Source organism: Artibeus jamaicensis, unplaced genomic scaffold (assembly GCF_021234435.1).
Source record: "Artibeus jamaicensis isolate MK-2021 breed Jamaican fruit bat unplaced genomic scaffold, CSHL_Jam_final contig_354, whole genome shotgun sequence".
Taxonomy (NCBI): domain Eukaryota; kingdom Metazoa; phylum Chordata; class Mammalia; order Chiroptera; family Phyllostomidae; genus Artibeus; species Artibeus jamaicensis.
This window is the reverse complement of record NW_026521803.1, coordinates 34047056-34069273: the sequence shown is the minus strand read 5'-3', so window position 1 is coordinate 34069273 and position 22218 is coordinate 34047056. Positions and strand designations below refer to the sequence as shown.

Sequence of the window (22218 nt, the reverse complement as noted above, 5' to 3'; positions counted from 1 at the left end):
CAGTAGGTCCCCATGTAATGTCCTCGATAGGTTCTTGGAAACTGCAATTTTTAAATGAAACGTATCATGACACCAATTTTCCTGTAGGCTAGCTAGTTCAGCAGTTTTCAGCCTTTTTCAACTCATGGCACCCATAAAGTAATTACTGAAATTCTGCGGCACATCAAAAATATAGTTTTTGCTGATCTGATTAAAAATATAGGTATAATTTTGTTTCATTCATATTGAATAGCTATTGTTGTGTTGGCTGTTATATTTTTAAATTGAAAATCTAAGGGAAAAGAGGTCAGTGCCCCTAACTAAATATTCAGAGGGTTGGGTGGTGGAGGTGTGGGCAAAAAGGTGAAGGGGATTAAGAGGTGCAAACTTATAAATAAGTCACGGGACTGTAAAGTACCACAGAGAGAATACAGTCAGTAATACTGCAATAACTTGTATCACGACAGATGTACAGGGGACTTTTTTGTGGTGACTGCTTTGTAAGGTGTGTGAATGTGAAATCTCACTATGTTCTACACCTGAAACCAATATAATATTGTATGCCAACTATCCTCTAATTAAAAAGAGCCTTACATTCCAGCATGAAATAAATAAAATAAAAATACCAAAATAAAAACCAAATAAAAAGTCTTGCAACACACCAGTTGAAAATCACTGGAGTAATTGATAACAAACAAAGAGTAGCTCCTACAACCTATTCCTGGTCACAAAAACATCACCTAACTTCTAAATAAAGACCCAAAACACTTCTATTAAACATGGAAATAAATGTGAGCTATACATACATTTAAGCAAGTTGAATATGAACAGGTAAGATAACAATTTCAAACTCACTGATTCCAGTTCAGGGTTGAGGGGCTCTGGAGCCGCTGCTGGCAACTCAGGGCTTAGGTGGCACCCACAATGGACAGGGTGCCTTTGGTCGCAGAGCCACTGACATCCACACTCAGATGGGACAATGTAGACACGCCAATCGCCTCACTTGCACATCTTCGGCACACGAGAGGAAATCAGAGGACCCAGAAAAAACCCACGCAGAACGCAGATGTAGAAAACGTGCAGACTCCACCCAGGCTCCGCTAGGAAGCCTTTTTTCTCATCAACATTGTAACGGAAGGTCATTACTTGAGCACCTGCTGTACATCAAACTCAAATGGTGGTAACCCTGCTTGGGAGAGCCCTCCTAGCCTTGCAAAAAACGGTGCGCTGAGGTGTCTAACTTCGAATCGGCTTTCCCACTTGAATGTCACCCCAGGCTAACAGACTAGTAGGTAGTCACTACTCACGCGTCCTTCTCTAGCCACAGGTCTTCCGACTTTCTCCAGCAGCTTCAGCCTTGGATTTGGCATCATGACCAGACAAGGGGAGCACAGCCCAGACCAGCCCACTGAGCCAGGCGGCTTCCTTCTTTACCTCCCTGCGCTTGCGCAGTTCCTTCAAGAAGCACCTGAGGCCAGCCAGAGTTTCCCAGGTGCTCAGGTTCTCCTGGGGGGTTCACAAGCCTCTGACCGACCTATCTCCTCTCCGCATGTGCAGGTCGATAGCCAACTCTGGGTTTCCCCTGCCGGTGCCTCTTACCCAGGACCCATTTCTTCAGTCTCCAAGCAGACTCGCCAATTGTTGGTCCGCAGTGTGATTCTCCTGCATGAAGCAAGGCAAAGAGAGACCAAGAAAAAGGCAGACCACTTCGAATTGGTAGGTGGCAGTTTTAATTAGCAAGGGAATTTATTTATGGGTTTGTTTTAGCCTTCAGAAGATGATAGCTCTCTATACCCAGTTGCCAGTAATTTCAAAGTTTATATAGTGTCCTTAACAGGGTTCAATCACATGCACAGTCCAGGTGGTCTGAATAACACACTATTATCTCAAGGCTGTTCCCTTGAGGCAACTTCTAGCACCGGGAAGGCAACTAGGACACATATTCCAAGGACAGGGGAGGCGGGTGTGAAGAGCCTTCAACTGCCATGGTCAAGTTTATGGGTCAACCAGCAGTCACTTCCCCTGGACCTCCTCCAGCACCTACTGATATATGAAACAACATGTATGAATCATAATGATGCTGAACTCAAGAAGGCATATATATCTATATATACACAAATATATATGTATACATATACATACACACACATACATATCCTCACACTGTATGATTCCATGTGTATAAAATACCAGAAAATACAAACTTAGTGACAGAGAGCAGATTACTGGTTGCCCAAGCATGGAGGTGAGATATTATTGGGTGGGGAGGGGGGACAGAGAGAAGTGGGAAAGAGAAATAACAGGGGCATGAAGAGACTTTGGGGGGCTATGGATGTATGCATTTCTGAGTTGATTGCATGGGTATTTATGAATGAATGTCCAATGGACCAAGTTGTACACTTTAAATATGTGCATTGTACTGCATGTAGAATATTCCTCAGTAGAGCTGTTTTAAAAAAAATATATAAAAAGGCCAATTTTTTAATCAAATAAATAACTTATGTTGTGGGCTATTTTGCTTGGTGATTCCTCATTTTTTCCCATCACAACAATCCAGTAAGCTGGATATTCTGATTATCTTTATTATATTATTATTAATTATTATTGTTCCCATATAAAATATGATGAGATCAGAGGCTTGGGGACATTACCTTGACCAATGTCAGGCAAGCCATTGTCAGCAAACACCATATAGCACTCTTTACGAGCAAATGAAATAAAGGGCAACCCTGATTTCATTACAGTAGTCCTCAAACCCTTTCATTCCTGCCTCCTTACTACACCCTCTTGTAGCCCTAGGAGATTCTCACTAAATTCAAGAATGTATATCACTGTCAACTTCCCATCTCCCCAGAAATGTGAGGTGGGGACATGCAGCCCCCGCTGTCTAGTGCAGTGGACACTCACCATTTGTGCTACTGAGCACTTGGAATGTGGTACATCATTCCAAAGTGCGGCTCATCTGCGTTCAGCTGTGGTGTAAGACATAGCCCAGGTTTTGAAGACGTCACTATCTCATGCCTATTTGTTATAGTGATCACCTGTTGAAATGATATTTTGGATATACTGGGTTAAACGAAATATTTTCTCCCCTAGTTCTACCTGTTTATTTTTACTTTTTCTAGGTGGTTCCTAGAAAATGTTAAAGTACATGTGTGTCTTTCATTATATTTCTGTTGGATGACACTGACCTAAATCTGACTGAGAAAAGCAATGCTCTGCCTCTTATGCAATTTTAAAAAAGAATGAACTTGCATTTTCATCATGGTGCTATCTAGCTTCAGGTTTGTAACAAGGTGAGAGGCTTAAGGTAGGATGCCTCTGAGAGAATCTATGATGATCTGAGAAGAAAAATGGGCCCAAGCGGGGTCGCAGATGGTGATGAGAAAGGTACAACTGATTGTGAATGCATAGTGGATGGTGGAAAATATTCAACCCACACTTTAGGATCATTGTTTTTAAGTCAGTTCTTATGCTGGAATGCTTTGGGGTAGAGAGCCTGTGCTTTGATGCATCTAAAAGTCATGGAAAATGAGTTGTCTTGGCCCAGTCAAGGACTTATCTGTGTTAACTATGACCAAGGCAAGATTTGGGGCAGAAGCTGTTGTTTTGACTCTGTGGATTCAAATCTTATCTTCTCAAAGGCTCTGCCTCATGCCACGCTCTCCTATACCTTAGCCCTCTTCCTCCCGCCCTTAGCTCTCCATCAGCCAGGGCTCTGTCACATTGTTTGAATTCACGTGAGTGTCAATGGATCTTGGAAGCCCTTCTTGAGCCCAGTGTACTGACTCTTCATAAGTCAGGTAGATGCTTGGGTTTCATTGTACTGGCAGGATTGTTACATTCTAGGACCTGAGAACTAGTGCTCAGTGATCATTGTTTATGTGAAATCTAGCTCATGTAAAGTCCTGTTGAAATTGCAAAGCAAAACAAATGTCCCTGAAGGCGGAGCCAAGTCTTGCAATCAAATGTGCTCTCCCAGTCTCTTTCTTCTGCAAGGCCTCATGCTGCCAGGCTAACTAACCACCCCCCTCCGTGTAATGTTTCTATCTTGATGGATGTATTCCTGTTGTGGCTATTAAGGAATCGATATACAGCATCTTCTTTTTATAACCTTCTGATTTGGGGATCAATGGAAAAGCAGACCCAGGAGTCAGATGGATGGTGAGAGAATGTGGCTCTAGATCAGAGGCCCAGAAGTATCTTTAATCCTTCACCCCCGAATGAGAGAGGCACCCACCCAGTTGCCATTAGAGATAGACAGCGAAGGTCTGCCCCAAGAATAGTACATGAGTAAGTACATGCAAATGTCCTGTGGTATCCCCCACAGAAAGAGAATCCAGCAAGGCACTGAGCTGAGCATGTTCAGTAACGTCAACCAAACTCTAATCCAACATGCCTGCAGGAGTGAGGGGTGGGAAGAAAGGCAAATCACTCCGGCAGAAGGCCCTCTACGTGGAAACATCAGGCCAGGAAAGCGGATATCCCTCCCCTACCCCAACATGTAGGAATTTATCTGCATATTGTCAAAGATGTGACAGGTTTTTATAAACATATTTTTAATACTCGGCATATAGACGAGTAGAATGTATTTTTTTATGCCAGTTCTACTCATTTATTCCAAAAATATTTGATCAGTACCTGTTACACAGACTAGGGCACAGTTCTAGGTGCTGGCAGGTAAAAAGCACAAAACTCCTGCTTTCCTGGAGCTTGTACTGTAGCAGGGAAGACTGAAAGGAATAAATCAACAATAAAATATATGGCTCTGAAGACGGTGATACGTGCAATGGAGAAAAAGAAAGTAAATGAGGGGTCAGCATAGAAGTCGTAATATCAAACAGAGCGATTAGGGAAGCCTCCCGTGAAGTTGACGTGAGAATTGGGGCCTAATGGAGATAGAAGAGTGAGCCTGTGGTGCTCTGGAGGAAAGTGCCCCGAGCAGAGCAAACAGCAAGTGCAAAGACCCTGTAGACAGCTGCCTAATAGGCTGGAGGAAAACCAGGAGGCCAGAGTGGCTGAAATAGAGTGAGTGAGGCAAGTTCACACACATTGTCTGTCTTCAAGGTCAATTCACAGCCCTGGCACATTTCTCCTGCTTTTTCTGTTTGTGTTTTAAAGTTAAGACTCTCTTCACAGTTCTATTATAAGCTCTAGGGTCCCCACATATAATGTTCCTCTGTACCACTCACAAGCTACACATGAGCCACCGTCATTTCCGTAGTTCTGAACCTGCCTTCCTCTCCTCAACCCTGAAAACTCCTGGAGGGTAGAGTGTTTTCTCTGAGTCACCACGTTCCTAGCTTTCAGAGAGCAGTTGCTCAGCACATGTTTGGAGAATGACACTCCTGGACTATTGTGTCAAATGCTTTTATGAAAGTCCTGTCTCCACATGTCTCTGGACTTCCATACTGAGTATGGCTTCCCTTTAAAACACAAGGCTGACCATTGGTGTGTTTAGTCCAAACTTAGCATAGCACAAACCCACCTTTTTGTGATTTAGTTGCTGGCATTTGTATACTTATGTCTCACGCCCCACCCCCACTTGTTTCACAACTGTTTATTGAGGGTGCATTATAGTGTCCTAGTGAATCAAATAGACCCCTGCTGGAGCTTATATTCTAAAGGGTGAAACCTTTAAGATGGGACATTGTCTTAATTGTCATTATTCTCACAGCCCATAGCACAGAACTTCCTTTGCTTAAAATGCTCTATGAATATATGCAAGTCTGGAGACAAATCACAAAGCTGACCTATGTACAGTGAAAAAAAGAACAAGTCCTGGCCTCTTTTGCTCTCTAAATGGCTCAGACAGACGCGTCAGAGGGAGAGGAGTATTGAACTCAGTGCCTTTCTCTAAAGTGTGCTCAGGGTCCATTTATTTCCAAGGAGGCACTTCCACCTGTGTTAACTAAAAGCCTGCATTGTGAAAACCTGGTGGCAAGGTGCTGGACGGTTCTAATTATCTCCTTGCATTGCACAGCTCTAAAACCATTGAGGGTGGTATTTAACGTGGTTGATGAGTTTTAGGCTTCTGTGGAAAATGATTTAACGTGGCCGTTTAATAAATTGCATTCCTGGTAAGCCATAGGCCAAACACCCTCAAAATATCAGTATATCAAAACCTTCTATAATGTTATCAGGAGAGGAAGATGGATTGGGGGAATTTTCCTAAAGTGCTTGAATTGATATTATCTTTCTGTGGTCTAGGAAATGTTGCTAACAGTCCTGCTTGCTTTCCATTAAGGGTCCAGTGAGGTGGAGTGGGAAGCACCCCCTTTCATTTGCGGACCAGCAGTGAGGAAAAGAGATTTGTAGTTTTTATCAGCATTATCAGGGCTAAGTGCATTCGTTCACAGGTGTTGGGAATTATCACTTGAATGCAAAGCTGGGCAGAAAAATACTATATGGTTAGTGAAAACATAACAAGTGTACGTCCACACCTTCGAGGATAGCATTATATTGTAACTCACATCCATAAAATTCTGGCATGTTCTTTCCTTGACTTCATCCCTTCAATTTAATTAGCACGTGTTCAATGCCCACGATAATCATTATCGATAGGATGTCAGCATTCTGAACCACAATGTTTTCATCATCAATTTGATGCTGAGGTCGTGAGATAATTTACCTCAATTTTTAAAAACTAGAAGTTGGAACTCACGAACAGTGGCATGTAGATTTCTTTAATAGGCCTACTATCAGGACTTGAAGCACCTAATTTCAAAATCTTCGTGTGATCTCTGGGGAAACAGTATCTGCTGGGTTTGTCCTGTTGATTCTTTGGAGACCAAGTTTGCTGAAGAAAAGCAGCTCATGTCAGGGTTAACAGGAAAAATAGTGGCTTTTCAAATCCACTGGCCTTGTAACATGGGAAAAATCCTCATGGAACCTTACATACAACAGTTTTCTTGTAACTTGTTGGGAAAAAATTATCACAAAATTCTGTACCTAATTTCACTGATCATTTGACCCATTGACCTTCAAGACCAATGCATTTTTTTTTTGTCAGACACTTTCAGACAGTCAAAAATATTTCTATTGGTTTACAGGTTCTCCTGGAAGGTGGGAATAGATTCTAGTGTGCCTATGAATTTTTAAAAGAAAATACACTACTTGGAAAATGAATAAAATATGGCTTTAAAATTCATCATCACCTTCCTTAACTATGGAGAGCTTTGGCATAAATAACACTGTCACCTCTGCCCCTTGTCCCTACAGTGCTGTAGACACTGTTTAACACATGGTGCATGATATCACCCACTGTTTTTAGTCCCCCTTCCCCCCGAGGTAGGCAGACCAGACCCCATCAGCATTTCTAGGGAGGATAATATAATTATATCAATTTACTGAATTTTGATGTGTGAAAAATGAATTAGGTAGCACTTCCCTAGCAATAGGAGTATATGCAAACAATGTTATTGAGTGAATGCTATGAATTAATTTAACCTAATTGTTACAGTAGATAAATATTATCCAGTATTTCAATTTCCATCTACCCACCAGAAGAACAATCATCACTGAATAAATATGATTTTAATCAGGATCAAGGCTGCATTATTGGTTTATTTCTAGATATTTTCTTTCCTTAGGAAATATTTACCCTGCTTCAGTTATAGACATTAGCCGTTGTTTGGAGTGAAGATTTTACAAAGTCACCTCAGACCTGTGCTTCTTAAAGGTTTCTAGTAAGTGAAAAGGAAGAGAGGCTGCAACCTCAGTCGTTGTCCTCCAGGATGGGTCAGCAACCCCGGTGCCAGTTCACCTCCCCCAGGGGCTCGCAGTCTGTGATTTCTGCCAGCCGTCATAGTGCCTGCTTCCCCCATTGCCCTGGCCCTGCTGGAACAGTCCCAGAATGTAGCAGGCTGTCCCTGAAGGGCAGCCATTGTCATGGCTGCCAACTCTCTCATAACCACACCCTGCTTTTCAAGGTGGTAGAATGTGCTTCCTACAACTGAGATCATTGCAGGTCCTTTGTAAAAGTTGGTTTTGCAACGGTCACTTCCTGGAGATGCTGGGATTTCCCTCAGCTGTTTGCCCAGTAGGGTGGTGTCCTGCCGTGCCCCCTGCTACTCCGCTCCTCTTCCTGAATCCCTGCATTTTTTTCTTTTTACCATGCAGGGATTGGGTGGCAATACAGTGCAAGCAAAGAGTGTCCTTGTCCTTTGTCTTAAATCCTGGACCACCACGGGCTCCAAGCAGGCCTCCAGCACCCTCTCTTAACCCTTCATTAACCTCCTAACATAAGATTCAGGGAGGCCCATCTTACCCAAACCAGAGGAAGGAAAAAGAGGAAGACGAGGAAAGGAGCGGAACTTGCCCCCATACACTGAAGGCTTCCCAGTGTATGACCCTGGCACATATTGGAGCTATTTCTCCAAGAATTCTGGGGCGGAGCTAGAATCATGGCAGAAAAAGGGAAGGACCTGCTAGAAAGAAATTGATGAGGTGGCAGAATCAAATGCTTCTCTTAATAATTACAAGCAGAATTTTTGTACCTAATGCTTTTTAGAAAACTATTGTTAAGACATAGCAAACACAGGTATTATCTGGTCACTCAGTGAAAATGTGTCCAGAGCTTGTTCTGTGCAAGGACCTCTACTATGTCAGACACATAAGGAGGTGTGACCAGATAATTCTCTCACATGGAAAGGCTGGCCTGGGCTCTGTAGGGTGTTCAGTAGCCTCCCTGGTCTCTACCCATAAAACACCAGTAGCATTGTCCTTGCTCCGCCCTCGCCCTCCAAAGTTGTAGCGACTGAAAGTTGTAGCTTCCTTGTGTTGCAGGAAGACTCACACAAGGAGGCTGCCCTTTGGGAGTTTAGGGTTCCCAGTGACATGACATCCCACACTTTGGAGCTCCAATGACATGAGTGACATTGATAACATGAACATCAGTCACGACAATTTGAACTTCTGAATGATGAGCCCTGTAAGACCTTCTAGCTGTATAACCCAGGGGTCAAAGAAATTGCTTTCTCCTTAGGACAAATGATTTCTTATGCTGTGTTTTGCAAATGGAGATGATGTCTTGGCCTTCTGATGATCAGATAGGCTCTTGGTGAATTTTTTTCTACTTGTAGGCATGTTTGCCTGTTCTCTTGTAGGCCTTTCCAAAGTGGCTGGACAAGCGGCAGAGGTGCAGCCTATGATTATGAAATGGAATAATCTTGATGAGTAATTTATTGGCAACAGTGAATAGTTAGTATCTGCCTTTTCCATGAGTTATGACTATTTTAGTGGTCCCTCTTAGAAATATATAAAGAAATATATTTTGGGATTGATAATACATCATAATATATTTCAGATCATATCTAGCACTCTAAAAAAAAGCAGGAGCTAAAATAATAAATATCAATAATAATACCTAACTTAATGTAATAGTAATACCTAACTTAACAAGTCACAATTTACAAAGTTTATGCAACTACATTAGCTCTTTCCGACAACTCCATAAAGTCAATAAAATGATTCTCATTTTTATAGTTGGAGAAACCATGGTTTCAAGAAATTCAGAGGTTTGGCTAGAGCTGTGGTTCTCAATCGCGGTGACTTTGCTCTCCAGGGAACACTTTTTGGTTGCTACAGCTTCAGGGGACGAGGGTGGAGGACAGACACTGTTTATGGGTGTTTTATGGGTAGAGACCAGGGAGGCTGCTGAACACCCTGCAGTGCCCGGGCCAGGCTTTCCACGTGAGAAAATTATCCAGACCAAAATATAAATGGTGCTAAGGTTCAGAAAACCTGTCCGGGATCACACAATTGGTAAGATCTGAATGGAGGTTTATTATTCTCAATCCAGTCTTTTTTTCTGTTATCTAAAAATGGAAGTTTTTTTCTATCTCGAATTGAATAGGGAAGTGCTGTTGATTACATTCCACGTTATGCTCATGTTTGCTTCCCCAATTTCTGAGCTCCTGGAAAGGGTGGGGAGTACACCTTTAATCGACAAGGGAATCTTGCCATGGTATGAAATTACTGCTGAAGACAGGGAAAAAGCTTGCACCATAACTTCCCTCTCCCTCCCTGGCCTACCTTTCCAACTTTACGGAACTCTGTGTCTGCGATTATACTATATATTTTTAAAATAAAATTTCACTGTGTTTTTCCAACTCTAACACTAAGATAGACAACATGTAGAACCATACAGGGGAGATGGAAGGCAGGAATCAATGATTGATTAGCACGTGTCTGAGTTCTCAATTATCGATGGTAATGGCCCATGGATATAATGCAGATTTGCCAAAGCCACTGATAATCCAAAAGGCATTTTTATGGAGATTTGGAATACAAGACATTTTTTAAAGGAGAGTCATCTATCTAATAATTACTTTAATTTCGAGGTAAGCTACTATAGCAGTTATTTTTAATTCCCTAAATACACATCACTGTGAGGTAGGAAAGGCATCCAAGAATGTGCAAGGCATTGCCAACAAAGATTAAAAACTGGAACAGTAAAGGAACGGCTAGAAAAGCTGAGGTAAAGGCACAGTATAGCCAGGGCAGGATAGTTGAGGCCACGCACCCCAGAGCCAGACAGCCTGGGTCCCGTGCAGCTTTGTGTACCTACTAGCTTTGTGATTGTGAACTAGTTACTTAATTTCTCTACTCCTCAGTTTACCCAGCTATAAAATGGGAGTGTACCTAGTACATACCTCATAGGGTAGTCCTGAGAACTAAACGTTATTGAAAATGTGTCTGGCACATAGCAAGGTGATAATGCTATATATTTTCTATATTATGCAGGTGTTAATGCAAATCAGATGAACTTATGTAGAGTGATGTGAAAACATGACATGAAATACTGTTAAGTGAAAATAGAAAAGGACAGACACATAGAGAGCAATAATTAGAGCTCTGACCCATTTATATTTAAAAACCTGCGATGACTAGATAATATGTGAGTTAAAGGCTGCATGGTGAGGAAGAACTTAAACTTTTTTTTCATGTAGAGAAGACTATCGCCCATTTCTTGACTCAGGACTAAGTGGGCATGGAAGGCCACTGAAAAGCAGATTTTCCTTCACTTTTCTCAGTAATGGACGGTAAAACTACCAGGCCTGTTTGGCACCATGGGAAGGGTGTAGAAGAACCCTCTAAGTTCTAGCCAAGAGGCCTTGGTAGGCTAAGCGGGTCACCTGGAAAGAGGAATTCAGTGAAACCCTTGAGAGGACGGAGATCTTACCGGCATCTTCCTTTCTCAGAGTCATGTGGTTAGGACCTCTGTCTGCTGTGCTGGTGTGGCCACGTCTGAGGTCTGTCAGCAGGAATATGCGCCAATGGTCCCAAAGAGGAACCTGACCTAAGAGAAGAGGAGCCTGGTTGGGTGGCAAAGCCTAGAACATGACCTAAGAGGACATGCGGATGGCCACTTCTGATCCAAGTGTAGCTAGGTCAGATGTCCAATTGGACCGGCTTCTTTGTCCCAAAGTCACACATGTGAGTGTGGGAAAAGGTCGGTAATATTGGAGCCCACGTGTGAGGCAGGATGGTGGTTGCTTTCGGGATCCTACCGGCAAGGACATCACTGTGGCTGTGGATGACACTGTCAGATTGTACAGGACCAGCTATCGTGGTGACGCCAGGGAAGTGAAGAAATCCCAGCAGGAAAGAATTCTGCTTGGGAGTTCTCTCTCCTCCTGACTTTTAGAGGCGAAATGAGTAAGTACCCAGAGTATGAAGAGAATTTGGTACATACTGGACATGTCAAAAGAGAGGTAGGTATAAATGTGAATGTCGGTTAGGTGTAGGCATATTAATCAAAAACAGATGAGTAGATCATTAGAAAGATAGAGAGATCAAGATATTTTAACGCCATGAAGTGGTTTGACTTTACTGTGCATTTGAAACTCTAGCAGTTGAAGAATAAATGCAACTATTTCATACATTCATTCAAAAATCAGGACCTGTCTCTCCGTGTGTCTGTGTACCTGCAACTGAAAGCATGGTTTTAGGACTAACAAAATCAGTATCATTTATCCTTTGTCTGCTTGCAAAGTCAAGTGTCCAGTGGCATGTTGGTAAATGTTTAACATTTAGCTTTTCAGGGGTTAGATGTGAGGTGGGAGGAGAATAAGCATTTGCCGATTTCAGTGCTATAAGTGCTCCCACCTGGCTGACTTCAAGTTATGCACGTGGCATCGTGGGACGTACGTAGCATTGGGAAGCTCGCACACAATCACCTCACCTGAGACAGAGCAAGCTGACTTCGGCACGGCATTGCGTGGGTCCCTGTCCCTCCCCCGATTTGCTGAATCAGAACTTCTGGGATTGGAGCTGAGGAGCATGAGTTTTAACAAGCCCCCCGGAATTTTTGTGACACTCACGGAAGTCTGCGAAGTGCTGAGAAGTCATCAAGGAGGTGAGAAGATGCACTCTTGCAGAGGTGAATGTACAAGCACTGAGCACTCAAATGAGCAACTTTGCTGAAACCACAAATGACCCCATGCGAAGGGAGTACTGATAGTGTACTGCGACCTGGATATTCATCAGTGGAATCTACAGGTTTCAAGGTAGAAAGACAAAGATTCCAAACAATACGTATGAAGAGAAAGCAGTCACAGAGGCAGCTGAAACATAGAAGAAATGAGAGTGGAAATTGTCAGTAGTACAATCTTAGAATACCTAAGGAGAACTGCACAGAAGTTCCTTGTGAGTTACCTGAGAAGTAAATATAAAACTTAATCTTGATTAAATTCTATTGATAGAACGAGACAACCTAAATGCAATCTGTAAATGGCTAAGACAGCATGTGATAAAATTTGTCAGTAAGTAAAAATACGTTAAAGAATTCAGTCAGTAAAATTTGGATTTTCAAAATCTGCAGAGAGAATCGAACTTGAGAGAAACAATGGCCATACTGTTTTACTTATTGTGAATATATAAATGTGTGGGTGGGTCCAGGCCCTATGGGGCAAGTGGCCTGTTGCAAATGAAACAGCATATTCACCAGCACTATTTACCAAAAATGAAACCAAGCTGAAATGAAACCTGAAGAGAAACTGATTTGATAAGGTATAAAAGCTGGACTCTTCAGTGTCAGTGAGAATCTTGAGGATACAGACATGTCCTTCATTCACTTATTTAGCCAATAGTTACAGACTACCTAATATATGCCAGGCACTGCATTAGGCATGGGTACATATGATGAATGAGATTCATGTAGTCCCTGCATTCAGTTGTCTACCTTCCGATGGTGAGAGAGGCAATAAAAAGCAAATATATTAACAGAACTGGCTCCATTGGGAAAGGCAGAACAGAGGATATAAAGCTGGCAGTGAGTTGGAGAATATTAAGATGGGTGCTTACTTTAGACAGAATGGTTAAGGTCTTCAGGAGGAGACAGGGTCTAAGCTGAGACCAGAAGGATGACAAGGAGCCAGCTGTGTGAACAGCCAGGAAAGAATCATGGGGCCGGCCAATGCAAAGGCCCTGAGGTATGTGGAAATTTTTGTGTGTTGAAGCTGTGGACTTCTCTCACGCGTGCACAGACTGGGTGCCTCTCCCTCCTGTGCTTGCAGCCACTTTTCTGACTCAGGGTTGTAGTACGTGCAAGGCGTGAGTGTGGGGTCCTGGCTGGCCTTGCCCTTTTGATACATCGACCTAAAAACATCTTCCCAGCCCGTATCTTGTTCCCTCTGACTTTGCCTTTCAGTCAAGACTGCCCTTGACATTTATGTCATTCTCATTCCTTTGCCTACGTTTTTGCTTCAGGTCTTGAGAGATTAGCTGACAACACAAGGTGGACACTCAAAAATGATTTGCTGAATTTTTGAATGAATTTCATTAGATCATGCAAGATCTGACTTTTCTGTTAGTGGTTTTGCCTGCTTATTTATTTGAACGTGGTCAGAACTGGGGAGAGCAGATTGAATGAAGATTGGAGGAGAGTGGTATGGTGTTCTGGACTGGCACTCAGTCAGTGGAGGGTTACTTCCGGCTCTGTGACTCCTTTGTGACGTGACCTTGGACAACTCATTCCTCTTGAGCCTGGCCAGTTTCAACTGAAATGAGGTTTGGTCCAAGTAGCCTTCAGTGTCTGCTCTTTCCGTTAACTCCCTGGGCTTCAATATTTGTCACTCCTTCTACACTCCTATGAAAGAAATGTTACCTTTAGGCATCAGCTCAGTTTATGTACTAAGGATGGCTTATATTTGGTAGGAATTTGTCATTTTTTGAGTCCTTTTATTTCCGCTAGCTTATTTGATTTTAACCAGTCACCTAAAATATTGGAGACACATTATTTTCTATCTCACAAAGTGTTAAACTTTCCCAATGCCATAATGCAGTGAAAAAGGGAATGATGCTTTTATATACTGTCCTGACTATATGTAGCTCATTTCATTGGATAGAATCTCAACCACATGGAGGGGAACACATTTTTAACCCCTAGATTAGCAGTCACTACTTCATTGCATTTTTTCTTAATATTAAGGACTGTGTTGAAATGCTGAAATTTAAAATATTTTTGTCATGTTGTTGTTGTTGTTAAACACTTCAGTTGTGAGGATCAGGAAAGCACTCAGGTTAGCTCCGTCCAAGAAGGTGTGCAGCAGGCATCAGCTATCTTATTGACAGGGGGCAAGGTGGTCCTGATAATTGAAAAAGTGTCCTTAAGCATTCGTTCCTAGGACTAAATTGTCTGCTTTCCTGGGAACTTCCAAGACCATTCTGTTTTATCTGAAGAGCAGTGTCCTCTGCTAACTCATGAGACTCATGATTTTTGTTTCCTCATGACCATAGCTCACACGGGGACTGGCTTCCTGACACCAGCTCTGGCCAGCTGGCTCCAAGTTGTCAGGCCCATCGCTCACTGTAGACTACTGTGAGTGTCTTCTGTGTTTCGTTCCTGTGGTTCAATCAGCTGGGGCTGGTGGGACTGGGGCTCACATGGCACCCACATCAATTTCTACCTGTCAGGATTTGCAGACATGTCCCTAACAAAGGAAGTTTACAGATGAAGCAAGCACCTCAAAACATATCTACTACATTTTCCTTTTTATCTAAGTTTCGCAGGATTCCAGGGTGACTCCAATCTTCATAAGCGTGCCTATCCTTGTGATAATTCAGGGGGAAAAAATCCAAATTTGCTCCTTTAAAATAGGAGGGGAGGTTTCATGGTCTTCTGACTATAGGGTGCAGTTCAAAAAACAAAGCACTAGCAATCAATTGGGTGAATTTAGGTACTAGACCAAATCCGATCGTTGATTTCCGGACAGGTCATTTATTTCCCCCTTGAAATTCAGGGGAAGGTGGATGGGATTTTAAAATCTAGAAAGTAGAAGGAATTTCATAGGATTATCTAATCTAGCCTCTGCATTTTACTGTAAAAGACACTGGCATCAAGCCCTGGGCCACAGAGCTGATGAAAGAGGTAGAACCAGTGAACTATTTCTCCTGAACAAACACTTGGGATCTTTTTATTAAATCATCTCAGAAGGGCCTGTAGAGGCTTACTTTGAGAATGAGAGCTAATGCTTGTGGTTGATAGATAATGCAGCATGAAGTAGTATATCAACGTAAAAATATTATTTAAGGTAAGAGCCTGGAGTTGAAAGAGAAGACAGAAATCTTCCTGATGTGTGGACGGGAAACAAAGTATAAATGCCCTAATTTTTGTTCTCCCAAAACTTACATGTTAAACTAAAGAGCTTAAAAGTTAATTTGAACTCTATTGCTGCCACAAAATGGCATCAGAAAATGGAGATTAGGACATTCCTGCTGTAAAATGGTACAGGGATGTGGGTGGATGTTGACTTTGATCATAGAGGGCCTGGATTCAAAGATGCAATCCATTAACGAAGTTGTGTAATTTAGGTAAGTTTTTTTTTTTTTTTTTTAACCACTTAATAAAATGTGTTGGGCCAAGCTACTCAACATTATGTCAACAAAAGGTTCCCAATCTGGGGTGCAGAAAGAGAAGAAACTTTATTCAAATGAATGATTTGCAAGTTGGGAAAAGCAGCCTCTAAAGGAAACCAAAACTGCACTCCATGGAGATAAACAGGAGTCCAATTTGTATAAAGTCCCCACCTCAGTCCCTGATTGGTCTATTTTTTAAGCAAAATGAGGAATCCAAAATTGCGAAGTTTGATTGCTCTAAATAGTACTGTCCTGATTGGTCAGAATAGCACATTCTGATTGGTTGTTATAGAGCTGCTGCAATTGGTCAGTAAAGATGCAAATGAAGGCGTAAGTGTGTGGTTCTGATTGGATAGAGCTTGTGTCCAGGATACCAGGAACTCCTTTATAAAGGGCTCAGCCTGTGAAAGCACAATGCAGGAAGGAAGGCAGCAACTTAGTCTGTGATTTTCACTGACGTACAGAGTGTGTGAAAGGCCTCTGTTGGCAACTGCTGCTAGAGATGTGGGGCCAAATTAACTATAAGGAGTCGTTCTTGGCAGGTATAGTCTTTCTCAAGGTTCATGGTTTCTTGCTTCGTATTTCTATATGAAAATTACAGTAGTAACGCATACCCTATCGAGTCACCCTGAGGATTAAAACAGCCAGTATTTGTGAAATTCTTATAACAGTGTTTGGAGCATTTTTAAACCTGCTGCATAAGTGTTCCAAGTGTTATTATTACTTGCTTTTCACTGCTGAGAGGATTATAATCTATGGTTCTGGAAGAGAGAAACTGCCTCTCAAATCCCAAGGGTTAGATTAGAGCCATCAGTTGTTTTAGCAAGGAATTATAGATGGAAAAGAAAGATTTTAATGGTGGCTCCTTCTTTAGTTGTATTCTTTCAATTCTTAGGAAATTCTTTAAATGGACATTGTTATTTGCATTTCAGAGGATAGCAAACAGGCGAGAGAGATGGTACTTGCTTGCTGAGAACTAGAAGTTGACTTAATAGTGAGTGGTTCATGGTACAAATTTGGTTTGAGTCCACAAAGCAGTAAGTGAAGGTCTTTTCCAAGTGGTGACTTCCCAGACCTGCCAAGTTCTCACTTTTCCAGAGGCCTAGGAAAAAAAGGTGTGTAGGTAGATGGTGGGGCAGGAGAGGCGGTACATCCTCTTCAGGCCCAACAGCTACAGCTTAGCCCAGGGGACTTTGTCCAGGACGCTAAAGCCTCCTTAAGAGGTCAGATTTCACACAGCCAGACGACCCGGGCACCGGCTTTCCGTGGATGCGGCAGGCTCAGCAGATGATGAGCGTCCTAACCTCAGGGTGAGCCCTGGGAGCGGACTCCCTGGTGGCAGTCTGTGTATAATTCGTTAATTTAGATACTACACTCTTGAGTAAACGGGGACGGTCAAGCAACCGGCACGAGAAATGCGCAGGAGCATCGGGCCTACTAACGGCCCCAGCACCGGGAGGCTTTTCATTTCAGCCCCAAGCGTGCAACATCCGCCCCGAGTCCCGGAGGAGGCGTGGCCTGCCAGAGCAGCCATCTTGGGCGCCTCTCTAGGCTCCGTGTTTACCACTCTATGGTCCTCCCCCCACCTCCGCTCCGCCCCTCCCTAGTCATTGTCTGGTGGAGCAGCAGCGGCCGCAGCGCCTTCTCTTTATAAGCCCGCAGTGCCCGGATGTGAATGGATTACAATGTATCTTTCAGGGAAACCTATTATTATCAATGTGACTCCACGGGGGAGTCAATGGTGATGATGATGGTGAGGAGGAGGATGATGAGACACCTCTAAACTTGGAACAAGTTTAAGACTTTATAAGAGGAGAAGAAAAAAACCCACCAACAAGATTTGAGGAAAAATTTATAACTATCCTGTGTTGATTTTTTTATAAACAATAAGAAAAAGTTGTTGGATTTTTTTTTAATGATTTCTTTTTGGGGGGAGGGAATTTTGTTGCAGTTTTATGGTGGAAAATGCAAAAACCAGAGCCAGGTGCATAATCTTGTATTCTGTGGATGTCCCTGGAGCAGAACTGAGTACCAGTTAAAATACTTTTTTGGGGGATACACATGTGAGATACTTAAGTACTTGCAGAAGATTTTTCTTTCTCTTTTTAAAGTCACTTTCCTTGGAATATTGTGAGCATATTTGTGGCCATTTAAGGTAACGTTACAATTTGCTGTCAGAGTAAACTGTTTGTAATTGAATTTAACTTTTTAAAATGTCGATCCCAGTGTTTTATTACAACAAAAGGAACAACCTATTAAATAACTCAATGGGAAAAAGTGTGTGCATGTTGTATATATACTCGCACATATAGCAATAACAGGGTTGGTAGACTGTATTTTAACACGTTAAATTCGCGTATGTTGCATATACTGGATAAACCACGCTTGTTATTATGAAACGATAGAATTATGAAGCTTAGTTTTTATCCTAAAAAGTGAAGTAAAAAAGTATGTTTTAAGAGTAAGCAGGGCCTGTACTGGTGAATGTTGAATTAAACTTACGGTACTGGTGAACGGGACTTAGCGTGCCTCGTAACTCAAGTGTAAAAAAACAAAACATCCACCCTCAAAAATTGCCTTTTCTTTTTTTTTTGCGAAGTTTGCAGCTATACTATTCTGTGACTTAAAGGGAGGGGAAAGAGGTTTCACCCCCACCAACACAGAACTACCGAAATGAAAATCTCCCCAGCAAAATGTGGCTTGATTTATATCTGAAAAAGAAAAATATTGCTCCTCTTGGCAAAGTCTTTTTAAATCACGTGTATCTGCAGCCAGCAGAAACTTGCTCTGCTGTGTGTGGATGTGGGAGTGAGAGACTAAGGAGTCGGAGAAAGAAAGAAGTGAGGGATGTAAACTCGAATAAATTTCAAAGTGCCTCCGATGGTCGAAATGGGCAAAAGCCGAACTGCTCAGGCTTCAGATCGTAACTGACGGTCTGGGGGAAAATGAGGTGCTCGGTGAATTTGCGTTCGTATTTTCGTGTGTATGCGAGGCGGGGGAGGTGTTGAGATTTTTTTCAGGGGGGGGGTGCATCCCAGCGAGCCCGACCCGAAGGAGCCGCGTCTCCACGCCGGAGCCCCCCCACCCATTTCTTTGCTGAACTTGCAATTCCGTGCGCCTCGGCGTGTTCCCCCTCCCCCCTTCCCTCGTCCCCTCCCCTCCCCGGAGAAGAGAGTTGGTGTTAAGAGTCAGGGATCTTGGCTGTGTGTCTGCGGATCTGTAGTGGCGGCGGCGGCGCGGCGGCGGGGACGGAGCAGGAGCGGGTGCAGGCGGCGACGGTGGCGGCGGTGGGGAGACATGAACGCCGCCTCGGCGCCGGCGCTGCACGGAGAGCCCCTTCTCGCGCGCGGGCGGTAGGTACCGGGGCTCGGCGGGGCTGATGCGCGGGGCTCGGGCTCGGCGGCCCCGCACGAGGTTCGGAGCCTTCCGCGCCTCCGGCTCCCGGCTCTCGGCTCCCGGCGCTCCCAGAAGAGACACCCCTTCCCCTCCCGCGCCTCTTCCCTCCCCCTTGTCTCGTCCCCCCCAACCCCCTCCCCAGCCACGCCACTTGGAGGGACCGGTGACTTTGCCAAGGGCCTGACTTTAATTTTTACAATCCTTTCTTTCACAAATTAGGGTGCTGGACAATTACGGGACCGACCCTCCACTCTGCTCCCCCCACCCCTTTCTCCGACCCTGTCACCCCTCCCCCTTTGGACGTGTTTTCACTCCGGAGACGCTCATCTTTAATTTCTTTATAGCCACTTTGAAATGCAGAGGGGAGTGGTGTGTGCGAGTGTGTGCCTGTGTGTGAGTGTGTGTGAGGGGGTGGGATGGAGGGTGGGGGTAAAGTTGAGACCGGATCGTTCTCAGTAGTTTCTCTTTTCTCTGTGATCCATTCATTTCTCGCTCTACCTCCTGTTGCATAAAATGATGCGCTGAAGAGCGGCTTTTTTTTTTCTTTCCTGGATTTGGTTTTATAGTGGATGTTACCAGTTTTGATCGTCTCTTTGGAAATATAGTATCGATATCGCTTTTTTTTTTTTGCTATTGCTGCCTATTCCATCTTTAAAAAAACAAAACAAAACAAAACAACTCTCCCATCCCTCCCTCCTTTCCACCTTAATCTCACCCGCCCCCACATCCCCACCCTCAACCCCCCCTCCCCACTCCCCCAGTCTCCAAAAATCCGATTGTGTTTTCTCCAAGGATTGGGACTGGATTTTCTGATTGCGGTTATTTCCATGTTTCTAGGTTTGTGTGATTTTGCTAAAATGCATCACCAACAGCGAATGGCTGCCTTAGGGACGGACAAAGAGCTGAGTGATTTACTGGATTTCAGTGCGGTAAGAAAGAGCGGTGGAAACTAACAACAGCTGTGAAAACAGAACAAAACAACACAACCCCCCCCCAAACACTTAGCTAGAAACCCATAGGTTTCTAAAGGAGAGAAATAATTTTTAATTGGCTGAATCCTTGGTAGAATGAAGGTGTTTTTGATAAGTTGTAACTACAATTTCTGGGTGTGATGGATGATTCAGGGTTTTTTTTTTCCAGAGTCTAATAACTTGCCTTGAATTCTGTGCCCACAAACCCCTCCAAAATAATTGAATCTCACTCCAATGGAAAGGAGAAACAGACACCCTTAAAATGACAAACTGCCCCTAAAACTTAGCCTCATCTGAACACTGAGAGTACTAATACTTTGCGCACTACTCATTTTATTTATTTACTTTCTGGAAATGGAAAAGAAAATAGGAGACCCCCTTGTCTCTTAAAGTTTTAAACTGATGATGCTTTGGATTAGTACGACCTCTAGTTACCTAATTACCTCATTTCCTGGGATTCCGAATACTCATGTGGATATTCTGAGTCCACAGTCCTCAGAACTCTATACTGTTTTTGTAAATGTTATGAGATTAGCACAAAGAAGAACTTACACACTTGTGGAATTTTACAGCTGTACTTGGTCCTTCTCCATCCCTTGGCTTCCCTTTCCCAAACCAAGTCTCAAACATGTCAGGGGGATTAACTGATTTTTTAATGTCAGATGAGTTTGGTGTAAGATGCATTTGCAAAGCAAAATAAAAAGAATCCACAAAACACATACATAAATTCCAGACCGCCTTCTACGTGGGGCTTGTCATGTCACTGCTGCTGCTGCTGCTACTGCTCTGCTAGACCTTTTGGAGAAATGGCTTTCGGAAGTTTTGTCAGGAAACGTAGCTGTAGGCAGCTTTGTAGCCCCCTCTCTGCTTGCTGCACTTTCTCCCTTCGTTCCTTTGCTTTTTTGCAGGCTCTGACCCAGGGAAGGTGCGCATTATCCACTAGATACGTGGAAGAAGAGGGAAACCAATTAGGGTCGATTGAAATAAATGCTGGAGAGAGAGGGAGTGAAAGAGAGTGAGTGAGAGAGAGAGAGAGAGACAGAGCGAGAAAGAGAGAGAGAGACTTGCTTCAAATTGCTCTCATGTTAGAGACGAAATGAGAATTTAGTGCAGGTGGCACTTTTATTTTTATTTGGGTTCACATGTAACAGGCAAATCCTATACGGGATGGAAATGGACATTGCCACGTTTATGGCCAAGGTTTTTAGTATAAAACAAACAACTTTTTCTTCTCCTTTGTAAAACTAGTGTTTTCTAGAGAGACTGCTACCCTCCAAACTGAATCTGGATGACATGGGGACTGTGTTTGTTTAAGTGTGGTAGTGCTGGCAGTCTAATGAACCTGAGGAAAAGACAGGAGTGGGGACGGGGAGGAGAGGGCTGACTGCTAATTTCGTGCCTGTTTTAGTTCTAAGTTGGATGGTGATGTATTTTATTAAAATGAGCCCTTAGCATAAACTCTAAGTTCTGTGGTGAGAGTATGGAAGATCTTTGACGAACTCTGAAGGTGCAGATGTCTTCTTTTCAACAGTAATATTTCTTTGTTTCTTTTAGATGTTTTCACCTCCTGTGAGCAGTGGGAAAAATGGACCAACTTCTTTGGCGAGTGGACATTTTACTGGCTCAAGTATGTAAATTCTTTTCTTAGTGTGTAGTTAAATGTTCTTAGCTGTTTATTCACTCATTGTATATTTTTGGCTCTGTTAAAGTGTTCTGAAAAAGTCATTGAAATGTTAGCCTGTAACGTTATGGTTATTTCATTATCCATCAGTGGTATAACTTACACACAAAAAGGCAAGTTTTGCAAAATTAAAATTAGGCCTTTTTTTTTTTAAATCAAGGAAACTGTCTTAGAATTCCATCACTTAATTTAAAGTCAATTTTCTAATACAGTTGTAACCCCAAATGTAAAGATAAGGCCAATGTTAAAATGAGGGAAATAAATGAATGTTTCCTATTTGAAAATAGAGAAATCTAACTTTCATAAAAAGGGAAAATCGCTTGTAAATAA

At 42.9% G+C, this 22218-nt stretch overlaps 1 protein-coding gene across 12 annotated transcripts in view; it reads left to right on the top strand.

Annotated features, from left to right (window-relative positions):
- The first annotated feature begins 17514 nt into the window (after nucleotides 1-17514).
- Nucleotides 17515-22218, top strand: part of TCF4 (transcription factor 4) — a 335412-nt gene continuing 330708 nt past the window's right edge. For 2 of the 12 annotated variants that reach the window (XM_053664218.1, XM_053664217.1), the window contains exons 1-3: nucleotides 18880-19193; nucleotides 20074-20165; nucleotides 21762-21834. In XM_053664218.1, coding sequence (XP_053520193.1) covers nucleotides 20094-20165; nucleotides 21762-21834 — 145 coding nt within the window. In that variant the 5' untranslated portion in view covers nucleotides 18880-19193; nucleotides 20074-20093. Of the gene's footprint in view, nucleotides 17996-18878; nucleotides 19194-20073; nucleotides 20166-21761; nucleotides 21835-22218 lie in introns of those variants that run through there. The other 10 variants (XM_037151943.2, XM_037151941.2, XM_037151942.2 and 7 more) reach the window with 7 other exon arrangements.